At 43.1% G+C, this 17,716-nt stretch overlaps 1 protein-coding gene across 7 annotated transcripts in view; it reads left to right on the top strand.

The window, feature by feature from the left end:
- Nucleotides 1–17,716, top strand: part of ARHGEF33 (Rho guanine nucleotide exchange factor 33) — a 192,395-nt gene that overhangs the window by 158,856 nt on the left and 15,823 nt on the right. For all 7 annotated transcript variants that reach the window (XM_077282987.1, XM_077282982.1, XM_077282981.1 and 4 more), the window contains 3 exons: nt 2,204–2,287; nt 3,899–4,047; nt 6,589–6,756. In XM_077282987.1, coding sequence (XP_077139102.1) covers nt 2,204–2,287; nt 3,899–4,047; nt 6,589–6,756 — 401 coding nt within the window. The remainder of the gene's footprint in view (nt 1–2,203; nt 2,288–3,898; nt 4,048–6,588; nt 6,757–17,716) is intronic.

The raw sequence follows: 17,716 nt of genomic DNA, 5'->3' as shown, positions 1-17,716 counted from the left end.
TGTACATAGATATGGAAAGTAGACTTGTATTTCTTAAAGGAATCTGTCACCACATTTGACCTATCTAACCTATTAATATGTGTATACAGGTTATACGGAATGGGCCATGTATATGGATACACCTAAATAAAATGGGAATGGTTGGTAATATCAACTTCCTGTTTGTGGCACATTAATATATGGGAGGGGAAAATCTTTATTTTTTCCAATGGGAAGAGGGTCATGTGACACATCAAACTTATTGAGAATTTCAAAAGAAAAACAATGGTGTGTTTGGTTTTAACGTAACTTTATTCTTTCATGAGTTATTTACAAGTTTCTCTTTGTTTACAGCCACGTGAGGAGCGGATAGAAATTGTGTTGATGTCTGGTGAACGCAGTACCCGGGTCATTGCAGCAGATTTCAATGCAAGACACCCTACGCAAGAAAATTGTCACCATTCCTATGTTATTTAGGTGTATTCATATAAATGGGCCATCCATAAAAGTTTGCCTCATCACTGAACATAATGTTCTGTGTAAACTGAGGGTCCTGTTCCAATTTTTGTTTTGCCCATTCTGCAAATTCAGCGCGCCGATCTGGGTCATTCTCGTTGAGATGTTGCAGCAGCTGGATTTTGTAAGGGTGCCATTTGTGAGTAGCTAATATCCGCAGAAGGGATGTTCGACTGATGCCAGATCAGTGCGATGAATTTGCAGAATGGGCAAAACAAAAATTGGAACAGGACCCTCAGTTTACATAGAACATTATGTTCAGTGATGAGGCAAACTTTTTTGGGTTGGCCATGTATATGGATACACCTAAATAACATGGGAATGGTGACAGTTTTCTTGCGTAGGGTGTCTTGTATTGAAATCTGCTGCAATGACACGGGTACTGCGTTCACCAGACATCAACACAATTTCTATCTGCTCCTCACGTGTTAACCTCTGTGACATGTCAATGGCTGTAAACAAAGAGAAACTTGTAAAGAACTCATGAAAGAATAAAGTTACGTTAAAACCAAACACACCATTGTTTTTCTTTTGAAATTCTCAATAAGCTTGATGTGTCACATGACCCTCTTCCCATTGGAAAAAATAAAGTTGGATCCAAATTGGCCGCCATGGTCACCACCCATCTTGAAAAGTTTCCCCCTCCCATTTACTAATGTGCAATCAAACAGGAAGTTGATATTACCAACCATTCCCATTTTATTTAAGTGTATTCATATACATGGCCCACTCTGTAGACTGATGAAAAAAGTCCTCCCTGTGTGCTTCATATCAAATGTCTTGTTGATAAATAATCTTTTATCACTTTATATAAATGATCTTTTCCAGGCTCTGGGGAGGATGGTGTCTGGAAGATAACTGTCTCCAGAGATTATTTTACATGAAGGAGGTGTTACCAGTGTGATGTGTGATGTGTGATGGCCGCTCTCTGCTCTCCTGATCTCACTGCAGAGCTGTGTGTGATTATACCTGACACATCTTCAGCTTCCATCTCACAGGCAGACAGGGCTGCAATATTGTTACAATACAGCAGAGAGAAAAGCAAAAAATGTGTTTACAAGAAGACACGTCATTTTTCCTGTTTTGTGTTAGTTACTTGTCTCATACTGGGAACTGCCCCTTCATGTAAAATCATCTCTGGAGGCAGATTCTCATACAGATCAGTGTCCTGCCCAAAATCTTGAACAGTTAATTTGCATATATGAAAACGTGGATTTCTCTGGAATAAGACATCAGATTGCAGATAGCAATGTAGCATTTTATTCCGCTTTCTATGACCTGCATGCTCAGATACACGGGTTAGGAGCTTTGATCCTACTCACAGATTCCCTTTAAAGTAAGGAACTATCACACTAGCGCTTTCCTTTCTCTAATCACACACCATGCATGCCAAATGTACAGTTCTTTGCCCTGTTAATGAAATCACGATTCTCATGGAAACAATGCAAGGCACCGGCTGAATGGAACAGAGGCCGAACATGCACGCCGACGGATCATTCATTGTAGTTCCATAGACAATAAATGAAGCTGAGACATGCATGCTAGATCTCTGCTCCTCCTTCACTAAAATGTGCATATAAGTTTGCTTAGTTTACATAGTAATTCTCGTAATAAGACAAACCAAATTGTGGTCATAGCTGAAATGCATTGAATTTTAATTCATTATCTAAAAATACATTAAGTCTGGAAATTTCTGTTACCTGATTAGGCTGAAGAAGACCTGAAGTCAGATCTGTACATTCTGCTTTTCCATGTAGTTCAACGCATACCGGAATATCTTATCCTGTTACAGGTAAACCTGTCATCCCTTTAAATTGTAATTTCCGATTTTTACCAATAGTTCCCAAATAGCATTAAAGAGGTTATCTAGGACATTATACATTTTTACTATGGGCCTAAGAACTAACAGGCAAGTAGTTGATAACTACTTGCCTGTTTTGCCAAGCACCAATCTCTGCCTGCATAGAGCGGTCACAAACTGCTCCTTCCGGTGATTCTCTGACTTCCGCTGACATCACGTCGACAGGACAGTGGCTTCTCTTCTTCTGTGTTGCTGACTGCTGATGTCGTGCTGATAGATAGCCAGCTCCCCTCTGCATAACTGCGGGAACCAGCTGATAATCAGCTTGATGTCGGCAGTCATGCCTATCAACAGAGCAGCCCGGAAGAGGAAGAGCTGCTCTGTTGACATGGAGCAGCTCAATCACCAGCAGGAGAAATCGGTGACCACTGTGAGACAGCACTGGATAGAACAGGCAGGTAGTTAGAATCTACCTGCCTGTTAATTTTTGAGCTCATAGTAAAAAAATAATAATATAGTCCTGCATAACCACTTTAAAGAGTACCTATAGCCAATCGGTGTCCCTTTTTATGTAAGAAAATAGTGGGGATCTGCAAACAGATGATTTCTAACAATATGTCCCTAACTGTCCTTAATGGTAGGCTAAAGGCATTCTGGCAAAAATAGGTCTGAACACCTGGATGTGGGACCCTCGGCAAGCAAAGCAGGATCTCACAACCCTCCATGACCCGGGCCTCAGTGTGAAAGTATTACCGCAAGATTTCCTGCTTTAAGCTAGACCAGCGCTGCTGCATCATTTACTAAGAAGTTACCGATCGATAACCACGCTAATGATCTTACCGATTGGTAACCGCTTAATAAATGATGTGGCAGAGCTAGCCTAATTCAAAGCGGGTCATCTCACAATCAACGGCAAAAGCTCACACAATTACAATGAAGGGGTGTAGAGGGTTGTGGGACTTAACACTGAACGTCAAAATCCCACAACCTGGAAGTTCGGGCCTGACTTTTGTTACAATGCCGGGAACGTTTGCCTGCCATTGTGGACCGTTGGGGACATTTTGGTTAATAAGATATATTTAGTGAAATTTTCTGACTTTGGCTGCCCACCTTATTGTAAAGTAAAAACGGCAGCATCTGACAAGTGATAGGTAGTAGTCTGTAAGTTATTTTCTTTACATAATAAAATATTTGAATATCTAGAACAAGCTGAATAACCTGCTTCTGTAAATTCAATAGGCTACAATTTAAAAAATAAGGATATGAATGAAACCTCATTCTCTCGATACATGGGAATAGCATATTTTGGATATGCCATAAGTGTCAGTTTGGTAAAACCCCTAAATTTGATTGTCTTCAAAACAAAAATAAACCTTTATGCGTCCAAAACAGATATATTAATTTGGAATAAATTATTGTATTTTTGCTTTTCAACTTGTACAAATTATTGTTTTTGTTCGTCATATACCTTTTGTAGAGTTTGGAAATGCCAAATTAGAATATACTGTGGTCATTAAAATTGTAACAGCTGTCTTTGTAACATATTAAACAAAATTATATTTTATCCACTTATTTTATCTTTTTTCTTATTTTTTTATCCAGAATGTCCTGAAGTATACAGAACAGGAGCACCCGGATTATTACTTGCTATTGGTTTGTGTCCAAAGGCTGCGTGTTTTTATATCACACTATAGCGTTCTCTTCCAGTACAATGAGGATTTATTAATCCAGAAACGGAAAAAGCTTAAAAAGTATGTTTTCATGAAATAAAATTAAAATACTATTTGTTGTTTACATCTAATTGTTCCCAAGATGTTTTCTGGATTAGAAAGAAAGGGTCTAGAAACAGCACAACTCGTCTATGGGTTGTGTCTGGTTTCACAGCTCAGACCAACCCCTTGATAGTAGCAGACTCTACGGTAGGAACAAAATGCAGATACTAAGGGTATGTGTCCACCTTCAGGATGGCCGGCGGTATGGACGGAGCAGCAAACCCGCTCCGCCCTAAGCCCCGCCCCCTTCTGTAGACTCGATGATGCCGGATGTGTTCATTGCACACATCCGGCATCATCGCACCCCACACATAGGGCCCTATGTTTTACCTTGCGGCGGCGCAGCGGCGCCGCAAGGTACACTGACATGCTGCGATCTAAAAAGACGTGCAGCATGTCCGGATTCGCAGGGCCGCCGCGTGCGTGTTACCATGCACAGTGGAGACGGGATTTGATAAAATCCCCTCCACTATGCTGTAACATCTGGACGCTGCGTGTTTGACGCTGCGGCTCTGCACAGCGTGAAACACGCAGCGTTTCCTGCACGTGGAAACATAACCTAAGAGGGGGCAAAACTGCAGGTACAAGGCTGGAGGGGTGCACAAACTAACGAGAAGGTGTGTGTAAAAAATCCAACAGAATATAGAGAACTGGCACTGAGAATTGGAACTTGTCTAATTCAGACAACTTTGTCCATATGGACATGCCTTAATTAGACACCTTTAGGCTGTGTGCCCACATTGAGTTTTTGGAGAGTTTTTGACTCTATATATTTTCGCTGCATTAAAAAAACAAACACATCTTACAGTTCCAGCAAAGTGGATGGAATTTATAGAAATCTCATGATCATTGTGCTTATTTTTTACTCAGCGTAAATTGACCTGCGGTGCGTGTTTCATATCCACAATATGTCAATTTCTCTTTTGGGTGCGCTGAGTTTTATTAGCAGATTTTTCTTATAGACTTGCATTAGATGCAGAAAATCTACAGGCAAAAAATGCACATGCATGTTTATTGTTTTTCCGCTGCAGAAACGCACCAAAAACGCATTTAATCTGCTCATGACTGTATCAATAAAGTCTTGTCACAGCCAAATTCCAGGAGGTATCAAACACAAAGCAGGTTTATTTTAAGCACGACACACCAAGAGACAAAAAACTCAGCATCAAAAACATAATGAAAAAAACACAAGTTACTTAATTTATATAATACATGCAGGAATTCTGCAACATCGAAAACTCACCAAATACTCATTGTGGGAACAGAGCCTTAAAGGGGTTGTCAAGTATTTGGACAAACCCTTCTTAAACTAAATGTTGGGCCTCGATAAAATAATAAAGCCTGTACTCGTTTCCCATGCTGACGGCGTTCCCACGGTGTTGGCATTCACTCTCCCTGGGGCTGTGATGCGGTGTTGTGACATGTGACACCGGCTCTCAGTCAGCGCTGGCGTCACTGGAGCTGGCACTGGAGGGGAGTATAGGCTTTATTATTTTATCGGGGCGGAACATTTAGTTTAAGAATAGGTTGTCCTAGTAGTGGACAACCCCTTTAATGAAAGTTAGGCCAAGGTCACACAAGGCTGGACTTCCTCTAATTTTGCTAATCACTCTTTGATCAGAGTGTGATCTGATATTCTCAGATGTGAAGAAGGAAAAAAAATGCTTTCTTTCTGTCAGTCTGTGAAAATCGGACTGCACTCTTATGTCATCCAAGTTTGGTCCGACTTTTTTGATGGACCCATTGACATGCAATTCTGAGTGTGATCCATGCCAGCATTGTGCATGAAGTGTATTTTCTCTCAGACAGACTTGATTCAAGGAAATAATCGGACATGTGCACGGCCCTATAGAATAACATTGGTGGTTTCTTGTGCAAAAAGGACATAATACTATCACTTCATAAAGTGTTAGTGCAACAGCATCTGAATATACAGTCCAGTTCTAAGCACCAGTTCATAGAAACTATGCCCTAGAGTTAGGAAAAAGATGTCACTTGACAGCAGCATCTTCTCTACCGTCCTGCTCTGTTGATGGTGTGTGAATGCCAGGGACCCAGCTGTCAATCAGCATCACACCCCATTGACAGAGCAGCCCAGAAGAGGAACTGCTTTGTTGATGTGGAGCAGCTGAATCGCTGGCAGGAGCGGTCAGTGATTGCTCTGTGCCAGTACCGAGTAGAACAGCCAGATAGTTAGCAACTACCTTATTGTTAGTTTTTAGACCAATAGTAAAAAAAAAAAAATAGTCCTGGATAAACTCTTTACGGGTGTAACGTTACCATCCTTTTACTCTCTTCCATCTCTCGGTAGAACTTGATTGATTGTTTGTTTGTTTTTTTCAATCATACTATATAACTATATTGTTCACAGCAATCTGACTGTGGTTTGTGTCCAAATACCACACACAACTCAGAACTATCCATAATCCTGGACAATCTAATGTTAAGATGCTGGGTATTTTGTTGCTGCTAACATATCATAAGAATAGCAACCTCTACAAAAATGATCATCTCTTTTAGATCATCACTAATTAAACTGTATAAAGGCCTTGCATCTCAGTGCACAGCGTCTGGCCACGAAGCTCCTTCTAGTCTGAATAATTCTGCGAACATTAAAGAAAATGCTGCCCAGTCTGACGAGACCCTCCAGCCTTATACCACAACAGCAGGCTCCTCCACATCAGTCATGTAAGTCAACCCACAGTGGAAATTACTGAGAGCTGATTCGGGGTTATAATGACATATTAGGATCTTGGTGGATTAAACACAGTGGTTTTAAATGAAAGAATAAACATTGACAATCAGACAGAGGTATTTCTTAATTAAATTACTTTTTAATTCTACAAAATATTTAGAATTTGACTGCTGACCAGAAAGGTCATCGCTGTGGAAAAAATGGTAAATTTGTGTACACAAGTTCCACAGTTCGATACTGCAGGTTGTGGGGAAAGCAGTGACTGGGAGTAATGTCCGTGATTGCTATTATCACTTACGGTATATGAAATGTAAGCTGAATATTTCACCCGCACCCCACTCTCATTTCTCATCTAAAATATCTACATTTTAGTTACAAACATAGGCTCTTTTCACACCTTAAACAATGGGCTTTATCTGAAGAATAAAATTTATATTTATCTATTCAGACACACCCAGATGCTAATTACAAATGTTCTCAAAAAGTAGTAGGGTGCTCGACATCCAAGAAAATACAAATAACTAGAAACAGTTTTTTGGACTTTAATGCTGGCACATCAGTAAGGAACAGTCAACAAGTGCATTTCTTATTAACAAATCTTTAAAATTACATAAATGCATATATGACTGCTAAAGTGCAGTAATCACTCTGGTCTACACTGTGAGATAACGCTACCTGAGTGGGTTGGGGAAACTCGCTTGGTAATGGGAATTAAAGCACTCAGTCACGATTTCTCCACATAAACAGTCTTTCCGGTTTATTAAGACTCATAAACCGTGTCACAAACAGTTCATTATACACGTCAATGGAACACATTATCCACCGACAGTCTGTTCCAATGGCAGATACTTCTCTGCCCGTAACCCCCTTGTTACCTGGAGTTACCTTACAGAAGCTCCGGCTTCACACACTGACTCCTGTCAGTGCTGGTTCCCAGGTTAAAGCTGCCTCACTGGGGTCAACGTCCTTGTGACCAGGGCACCTCAGATAGTCCAGACCCGCAGTAGGAACTGTAGTTTCCCCAACACAGCAGCCATCCCAGGCTCTGCAGATACAGCCTCCCCGTGCGCTATTCAGGAAGTCCAGTCCCAGGCACACACGCCTTCAGTTCATGGTCTCACCATGTGCTTCCAGGAATCCAGTCCATCCCAGGAAATTCCAACACACTGACCATTCAGTCCATGGTCTCACCATGTGCTTCCAGGAATCCAGTCCATCCCAGGACATTCCAACACACTGACCATTCAGTCCATAGCCTCAGCAGGTGCTTCCAGGACTCCAGTCCATCCCAGGACATTCCAACACACAGGCTATACAGGAACTCACACTCTGAACATTATGTAGCTGTAACCACCCACATAGGTGGGTGGTGTGTGTGCTTAGCCAGTCCCACCCAGCTCACCAGCTAACCCTATAAGTCCCCTTATAAGTAAACGCAACAAACACTTGTGGAATTATAAGTCCCAGCATAACCATATCACTTTGGGCTTACAGCGCACAGCACCTTTGCGACACATACCGGCCATTTACAATGATGCCAGTCCCTAATTTACCATCATAGTTATGCCTCCAAGCGCGCACACACAGCACTGAAGCACACACACAGCACCCCCTGGCTGTAACATGGGTCACTGCATTACGGGATTTGGATGTTCGCCCCCAGCAGTTTGCCCCCGGGTACATTTCGCCCCCAGCAGTTCACCCCCGTTTGTCCTTGTGGTTCATGAATTCCCGTCCATCATCAATCTAAATGTCACAAAAGTACTTTACAGAGTGCTGCACTTTGTGACATGTTAAATCAACTGTTTCCATCTGATGTCACAGGGAACCGCTAGACTGCACTCCGTGACCCAAGGAGCTGCAGCTGCGACAGGTAAGTATCATCCTGGGGGCCAAATGCTGGGGACGAAATGTACCCAGGGGCGAACTGCTGGGAGCGAACTGCTTGTAAACATCTTGTAAACTGCTGGGAAACATCCTACAACCCTGCATCACATACCCTCTCCCTCTGTTCGAACTTTCAGGGTTGAACACTTGACATAAACCAGGGGTCCCGAGACCGGGTACCCATGTCACCTTGCCCTACAAGTCGAGAGGACCGTCTCAGTCAGTTTGGGTGTCATTCGGCATCACACTTTTGTTAGGCCTCCTCTGCCCCCAGCAGTCAGTTGGCCGGCCTTGGGCTTCAACCTTTGACTCACCATCTGTTTGTGTCACCATACCCTTTTTAGTCAACCCACTTTCGAAGTGTACCCCTTCACGGGACCTTTCTTTCCATGGCCGCCTCGCACTGTTGTTGCGGTCATGAGTCCACCGTCCAGTTGAGCCTAGTGACTGATCTGAATCTGACTCTTCACTACTTCATCTGCTATCGTTATGTTCTTGTTGCCTCACCATTTTCTCTGTCCCTGCACCAATTCCTTATTCATGAATTGTGTTATCGCTGCATCCACACCTGTATAATAAAGTCTTCACAAGCATCTATTAAGAGTGTGCGGTGATTGAACATTACTCTAAGGTTAGAAAGCTGACAGTCCATTCAGGAACAGGGCAAGGTGACCGGAGGGTCACATCCTGGCTTCTCCAAACAGATCCATGGAGCCAGCTGAACAGTGGGTCCCATTCCTGGCTTTCCCAAACATATTCATGGGGCTCAGGTGAATGATGAGTCCACATCCTGACCTCCCCAAATGTATCCATGGGCTCAGTGATGGTTGGGGCTGTGGTCCCCTAAGCTGGCACCCTGTAGAATGTCAAATCTCTGTCCCTCATGATGGAGCCATGATCTTGGAGCTATTCTGTAAAGTCTTCCTGGTTGTGTTTTTTTTAAAGAGTCTCTGGTTCTTTGGATCTCTGGATCTCTTGGCTGTCTGGATGTCTTGTCAATATTACAGGCTTATATGAACAAAGTCTATGATTCACATGAGAATGAAGATAAAGAAAGAATGCGGCACTCACCCGGCTTCTTCCACTGTAGTCTTGTCTTTGCACACTCCCCCACTGCTCCCTCCTCATGCCTTAGCCTGTATTGTGCCGTGTTTAACATGGATTGCCACGCTCAATAAAGAATGAACTACAGTGGAAGAAGCCGGGTGAGTGCCGCATTCTTTCTTTATCTTCATTCTCATGTGAATCATTGACTTTAGCTGCAGAGCACCGCCCCCACTTCACTAGTAGCTGACTCCGTCTGACTTGTGAAGAAGTTATTAGCCTCGCAGCTGGATTGCTTTATGACAGCTCGTTCAGTGCCGATCTGATACTGTCTTTCTTTCTTGAACAAAGTCTATGTTTTCTTGACAAACCAAAGAACAAACACATAAATTCAAAAGTCAACATACAGATAACAGTCTATTTCTCCTAGCTTACTGAAAATAGACATCTGTTACATCCACTTCTCCTGGGCCCTGGGCTTTCTGTGGATACGTGTTCATGAACCCATCCAAGACTGGAGATCAAGTCAAGTGCTCCGATGGGGACATTTGTGACGCCCCAGGGTCTTAGCCGTCACATTGCTTTCCGCTTTGGGAGAGTGGTGTCACGCTTGGAAGCGATGAAGGATATCTTTCACCAGGTAAACATACTCCAGACCAGAAGGGGAGCTCTGAACCTGGATTAAGGGGAGCTGCCCATATATTCTGACTGGAGGGGAAGTTAGTAAGCAGTGAGTGCCTGACAGCAGACTGGAGCAGTCTGAGGCAGAGAGACGGGTTTGGAGCCGTGCAGCCTGAGGTGCTGCAGCTCCAGGATTGAGAGAACTAGAAAGTACAAACAGCTTGTAATAAGAGTGCAGGAGGGAGAAAGCGCAGGGGAATAACATCAGTGGAGCAGAGCCGAGAAGTGGCTACCTCCCTGGCTAGTGCAGACTCTGGTAGCCAGAAGACCGTGGCCGTGCTGAACTCTATAGTGGCATAGCTGAAACCGGCAGGCCAGCTGGATTGTACATCACCTGTCCGCATTGATACCCAGGAGACACAGTGATATCTATAGAGCCCGGGTCATGATAGAGACCCTGTAAAAAGGCCCAGTTCACCTGTCATACGGGTTGTGTCCTAACCTTTATGGGGGACAGAGAGGAACTGTGAGGACCTTATTAGAAGCCTTAGGTCAGTAAGGGACTACAGCACCACTGCACTTGGAGGAAGGCTCTGATCTCCACCTGGTAAGGGAGACTCTGGATTTGCTTCCAAGCCGGCCGGACTCTGCCTGTACCTGTTTTCTGGTGCTCTGGACTGTGGTTGCCTGAATGTGCCCTGGACTGTGGTTGCCTGAAGCCTACAGTAAACCAGGTAAAGACATTGCAGACCTGTGTCCTTGCAATTCATTGCACCACCCACCATCTTCACCATACACTGGGAGCCCTGGGGACCTACTTCGCCTGTGGGAAGTTATACCATCTAGCTGCCATACCATCACCCCAGAGGACCTCTTTAAGCAGTGTCGCTCCCTACTGACCAAATACCACAGGTGGCGTCACAAACTTTATTCATAAAGCCCCTAAAAGACTTTCCTTTTGATTGGGCGCCCAGTGCCACAGACCGGGTCGCAACCACCATGACATCCCCTTTAAGAGCGACCGAACCCAGTACCGAGTACCCCATTGCCCGGCCGGGCGACTCACATTCTTGCCAAGAAAGGTGTCCTTTTCCTGTATGTCCTGTCCAGCCACTTGTGAAGCATTCTAATATGCCTGGTCTGCCGTCCGCTTACTGGTCATATACAGCTCTGGCAAAAATTAAGAGACCACTGCAAAATGTTCAGTTTGTGTGATTTTTCTCTTTATAGGTATATTTTGGAGTAGCATATACAGTGCCTACAAGTAGTATTCAACCCCCTGTAGATTTAGCAGGTTTACACATTTGGAATTAACTTGGCATTGTGACATTTGGACTGTAGATCAGCATGGAAGTGTGAAATGCACTGCAGCAAAAAAGAATGTTATTTCTTTGTTTATTTTTTTTTTAAATTGGGAAAAGTCTTTTCAGAGGGTAATTTATTATTCAACCCCTCAACCCACCAGAATTCTGTTTGGTTCCCCTAAAGTATTAAGAAGTAGTTCAGGCACAAAGAACAATGAGCTTCACATGTTTGGATTAATTATCTCTTTCCAGCCTTTTCTGACTATTTAAGACCCTCCCCAAACTTGTGAACAGCACTCAAACATGGTCAACATGGGAAAGACAAAGGAGCATTCCAAGGCCATCAGAGACAAGATCGTGGAGGGTCACAAGGCTGGCAAGGGGTACAAAACCCTTTCCAAGGAGTTGGGCCTACCTGTCTCCACTGTTGGGAGCATCATCCGGAAGTGGAAGGCTTATGGAACTACTGTTAGCCTTCCACGGCCTGGACAGCCTTTGAAAGTTTCCTCCCGTGCCGAGGCCAGGCTTGTCCGAAGAGTCAAGGCTAACCCAAGGACAACAAGGAAGGAGCTCCGGGAAGATCTCATGGCAGTGGGGACATTGGTTTCAATCAATACCATAAGTAACGTACTCCACCGCAATGGTCTCCGTTCCAGACGAGCCCGTAAGGTACCTTTACTTTCAAAGCGTCATGTCAAGGCTCGTCTACAGTTTGCTCATGATCACTTGGAGGACTCTGAGACTGACTGGTTCAAGGTTCTCTGGTCTGATGAGACCAAGATCGAGATCTTTGGTGCCAACCACACACGTGACGTTTAGAGACTGGATGGCACTGCATACGACCCCAAGAATACCATCCCTACAGTCAAGCATGGTGGTGGCAGCATCATGCTGTGGGGCTGTTTCTCAGCCAAGGGGCCTGGCCATCTGGTCCGCATCCATGGGAAGATGGATAGCACGGCCTACCTGGAGATTTTGGCCAAGAACCTCCGCTCCTCCATCAAGGATCTTAAGATGGGTTGTTATTTCATCTTCCAACAAGACAACGACCCAAAGCACACAGCCAAGAAAACCAAGGCCTGGTTCAAGAGGCAAAAAATCAAGGTGTTGCAGTGGCCTAGTCAGTTTCCTGACCTTAACCCAATTGAAAACTTGTGGAAGGAGCTCAAGATTAAAGTCCACATGAGACACCCAAAGAACCTAGATAACTGGAGAAGATCTGCATGGAGGAGTTGGCCAAGATAACTCCAGAGACCTGTGCCGGCCTGATCAGGTCTTATAAAAGAAGATTATTAGCTGTAATTGCAAACAAAGGTTATTCCACAAAATATTAAACCTAGGGGTTGAATAATAATTGACCCACACTTTTATGTTTAAAATTTATAAAAATTTAACTGAGCAACAAAACTTTTTGGTTTGTAAGATTTATGCATCTGTTAATAAATCTTGCTCTTGTTTGAAGTTTGAAGGCTCTAACATTTGCATCTTATTAAACCTGCTAAATCTGCAGGGGGTTGAATACTACTTGTAGGCACTGTACATTTTTTATTTATTCTATAAACTACTGACAACATGTCTCCTAATTTCCAAGCAATACATTTTTTATTTTTTTCTGAAAAGGAGAAATGGTTAAAATTTGAAAAAAAAAAAATCAAGTGCTTTCAGACCTCAAATAATGCAAAGAAAACAAGTTCATAATTATTTAGAAACAACAATACTAATGTTTTAACTCAGGAAGAGTTCAGAAATAAATATTTTGTGGACTAACCATGATTTTTAATCACAGCTTTCATGCGTCTTGGCATTCCAGTCTTTCACACTGCTCCTGGTGCAAAAATGTAAGCAGTTCTTCTTTGTTTGATGGCTTGTGACTATCCATCATCCTCCTGATTACATTCCAAAGTTTTTCAATGGGGTTCAGGTCTGGAGATTGGGCTGCCGATGACAGGGCTTTGATGTGGTAGTCCCTAAATTTTTGCCAGAGCTGTATGTGGATGTCTTGGATAAGAAAGAGGCAGAGACTTTACCTGCACATTGGCCATACGATTGTTCCATTGACATGCTTCCGGGATCCTCCCCACCTCGTGGCCGTATCTATCCTTTTTCGCAAGCGGAGACCCTAGCCATGTCTGAGTATAGAAAGGAGAATCTGGTCAGGGGATTCCTCCAGAAGTCTTCTTCACCAACTGGAACTAGCTTCTTTTTTGTTAAAAAGAAGTACGGTACTCTACGACAGTGTATCAAATATAGAGGTCTCAACCAGATCACGATCAAAAACAAATATTCACTGCCTCTAATCCCAGAATTGTTTGATCGCCTAACAGGTGCCAGGATCTTCACCAAGCTGGATCTGAGAGGAGCTTATAATTTAATCCGCTAAGGAGATGAGTGGAAGACTGCTTTCTAAAAACAGGGTTGCACATGTTAAGGAGCTGAAACTCCTAAACCCTTCATCCAATTTTATTGTGGCTACCCTCAAATGAAAGCTGAAAGTCTGAACTTCAACTGCATCTGAATTGTTTTGTTTAAAATTCATTGTGGTAATGTCTATAACCAAAATTAGAAAAATTTTGTCTCTGTCCAAATATATATGGACCTAACTGTATAACAGGGACGGCCACTATTAGTACCATGTTATGCTGTCTGTCCTCACTAATGCCCCAGCAGTCTTCCAAGAATTTGTGAATAACATCTTCCTAGATCTCCTTTACTCCTGCATAATGATTTACGTGGATGATATCTTGGTTTTCTCTCCAGGCCTGCCTTCTCATAGGAGAGGATTGCCTGTATGCTAAGTATGAAAAATACGATTTTGACCAGACCTCTCTGACTTTTCTAGGATAGGAGAAGGTGTCTTCAAATCTCAAATGGCCGAGTTCTGATGGCGTTAAGGCAATTCAGCGGTTCCTAAGAATTACTATTACCACCAGTTTATTCCCCTTTTCTCATCTCTAATCACCTCCATTTCAAGGATGATTTGTAAAGGTCTCAATCCTAAAGTGTGGACTTCGGAGGCTGAGAACACATTTTTAACCATAAAACAAGCCTTCTCCTCTGCTCCTGTGCTACACAGACCCGAGATCAACAAGCAGTTCTTCTTGGAAGTGGATGCTTCATCCCCTGGAGCAGGGGAAGTTCTCACACAGAAGTCTGCCTCTGGTCAAATGTTTTACCTGAGTTTTTTTCTCCAAGATCTTCTCTGCTCCTGAACGTAACTACTCGATTGGCGACTGAGAGTTGTTGGCGATCACGATGACTCTAGAGGACTTTATTTAGTTATTATATATACCAACCATTAAAACTTGGCCTACCTACAATATGTCAAAATAGAGAATCCAACAGCATAAATAAATACCACCAGCTAGAAGCATTGCTATGCCTGCTTCCCCATTGATTATATTACAAAATCAAAAATAGTGGACGAATAAACTATACCACCTAAAGATGAGTACAAAGTACTCATAGACCACTATAGCACTCAAAATGTAAAATCAATAAAGTTTATTGAACATCAATATTAAAAATACATCATAACATATGAGGATCTCAAAAGACTAAGCCAAAAATCCATGTACAGCAGTGGTGATACATTAGCATATATCACATAGCATTGTACCGTGTATACATGCTACTCTAATCCCATATAAGCTTCACAACACATCCTATAAGGTCACAGTCACATGTACATATTCATACCCAGATGAGGGAAACTTAACATTAGGGATATCCATGTAGAGATTGTAAATCAATGCTTACCCATTATAAGTCACGGACACCACAGCACAAAACGCCCCGACGCTCGTTTCGCCCATGTGCTTTCTCAAGGGGAGTGTGTCTCTTGCTCCCACCTATCCTTCCTAAATATCCCAATCTAATTACAGTTCAGCCAGCGAGACATCGCACATGCGAAACACCCCCCATACTCACAGGTGCATTGATTCCGGCACTCACCTCCGGCACACGTCAGGGGAGGAAATACCTCCCTGACGTCATTTGACGCATACTGGAAGTTAAAGAGGCCTTTGTCAGTGTAGGAGCAATGGGTAAGTGAATACGCATGCGCACACGGGCGCCATCTTTAAGGAGTCCTACGGAGGATACCATCTTTCCAAGTTCAAAATGTTAAGAATTATTCTCATCATCCGTGTATCTAGCGTAAAAAAGTGCTAAAGTGTCCGAGTAGCATAATTAAAGGCATAAAATCAAGCAAGATTGAAAAAATACATATATGGTATTATTAATATTTTTTCAATCTGGCATGATTTTATGCCTCTAATTATGCTACTTGGACACTTTAGTACTTTTTTACGCTAGATACACGGATGATGGGAATAATTCTTAACATTTTGAACTTGGAAAGATGGTATCCTCCATAGGACTCCTTAAAGATGGCGCCCGTGTGCGCATGCGTATTCACTTACCCATCGCTCCTGCACTGACAAAGGCTTCTTTAACTTCCGGTATGCGTCAAATTACGTCAGGGAGGTATTTCCTCCCCTGACGTGTGCCGGAGGTGAGTGCCGGAATCAATGCACCTGTGAGTGTGGGGCGTTTTCGCATGCGCGATGTCTCACTGGCTGAATTGTAATTAGATAGGGATATTTAGGAAGGATAGGTGGGAACAAGAGACACACTCCCCTTGAGAAAGCATGTGGGCGAAACGCGTGTCGGGGCGTTTTGTGCGGTGGTGTCCGTGACTTATAATGGGTAAGCATTGATTTACAATCTCTACATGGATATCCCTAATGTTAAGTTTCCCTCATCCGGGTATGGATATGTATATGTGACTGTGACCTTATAGGATGTGTTGTGAAGCTCATATGGGATTAGAGTAGCATGTATACACGGTACAATGCTATGTGATATATGCTAATGTATCACCACTGCTGTACATGGATTTTTGACTTAGTCTTTTGAGATCCTCATATGTTATGATGTATTTTTAATTTTGATGTTCAATAAACTTTATTGATTTTACATTTTGAGTGCTATAGTGGTCTATGAGTACTCTGTACTCATCTTTAGGGGCTTCAATATGTGCAAAGGCTGAATCTATTCTTTACACACTTTGACTTGTTCCTACATTTTTGTCCAGTCGACAAGAATATCAAGGCAGATGCGCTGTCTAAGTCCTTTCTTTCTCCTGACCAAGCAGAGGAACTCCAGCATTTCATTGAACCCTCCAGGATGTTGACTGTGGCTTCGGTGAACATGTCTAAGATTAAGGGTACCGTCACACAGTGCCATTTTCATCGCTACGACGGCACGATTCGTGACGTTGCAGCGTCGTATGATTATCGCTCCAGCGTCGTAGACTGCGGTCACACGTTGCAATACACGGCGCTGGAGCGATAATTTCATGACGTATTTGCGACGTAGAAGCCGTTGGTTACTGTGCGCACATCGTATACAACCTGTGTCACACGATGCAATCATGCCGCCACAGCGGGACACTAGACGACGAAAGAAAGTTTCAAATGATCTGCTACGACGTACGATTCTCAGCGGGGTTCCGGATCGCAGTAGCGTGTCAGACACTACGATATCGTAACGATATCGCTAGAACGTCAATAATCGTGCCGTCGTAGCGATGAAAATGGCACTGTGTGACGGTACCCTAAGACTTTGGTGTTAGAATCTGATAAGAAGCGAGTTCTGCAGTGGGAACAATTTTCTATGATGACTGGTCATGCCGGGCAGAGGAAAACTACACACCTCATTTTTCATCATTATTAGTGGCCTACTATGATAAAGGATATTCTGGAGTATTTTTTTTCTCCCTTTCCTTCCTGTGCACGAAACAATACCCCTGTCACAGGTTAACCGCGACAGAGAGGTACCAGAAGACCGCACGCAGTGTCTGATTTCCCGCACTTCTGCACTAATTAGAAGCACCTCACCATAATTTTAAATGGTGCAGATTTCTGCAAGCATTGCAGGGGCTAAAATGTTCAGTTGAGAGCTTTACTGCATTCATGGTCTCAGCTGTTCAGTTTTGGCCACTCCCCGCTCCAATATATACTCACCTCTGGCTGTCAGGGATTCCAGTGTTACTTTATTGCTAAATATATAAACAAATGGGCTAAAAGTCACAGCC

This window comes from Ranitomeya variabilis, chromosome 2 (genome assembly GCF_051348905.1).
Source record: "Ranitomeya variabilis isolate aRanVar5 chromosome 2, aRanVar5.hap1, whole genome shotgun sequence".
Lineage (NCBI taxonomy): Eukaryota > Metazoa > Chordata > Amphibia > Anura > Dendrobatidae > Ranitomeya > Ranitomeya variabilis.
The sequence above is the reverse complement of the archived record's forward strand: the minus strand, read 5'-3'. Positions and strand labels throughout refer to the sequence as shown.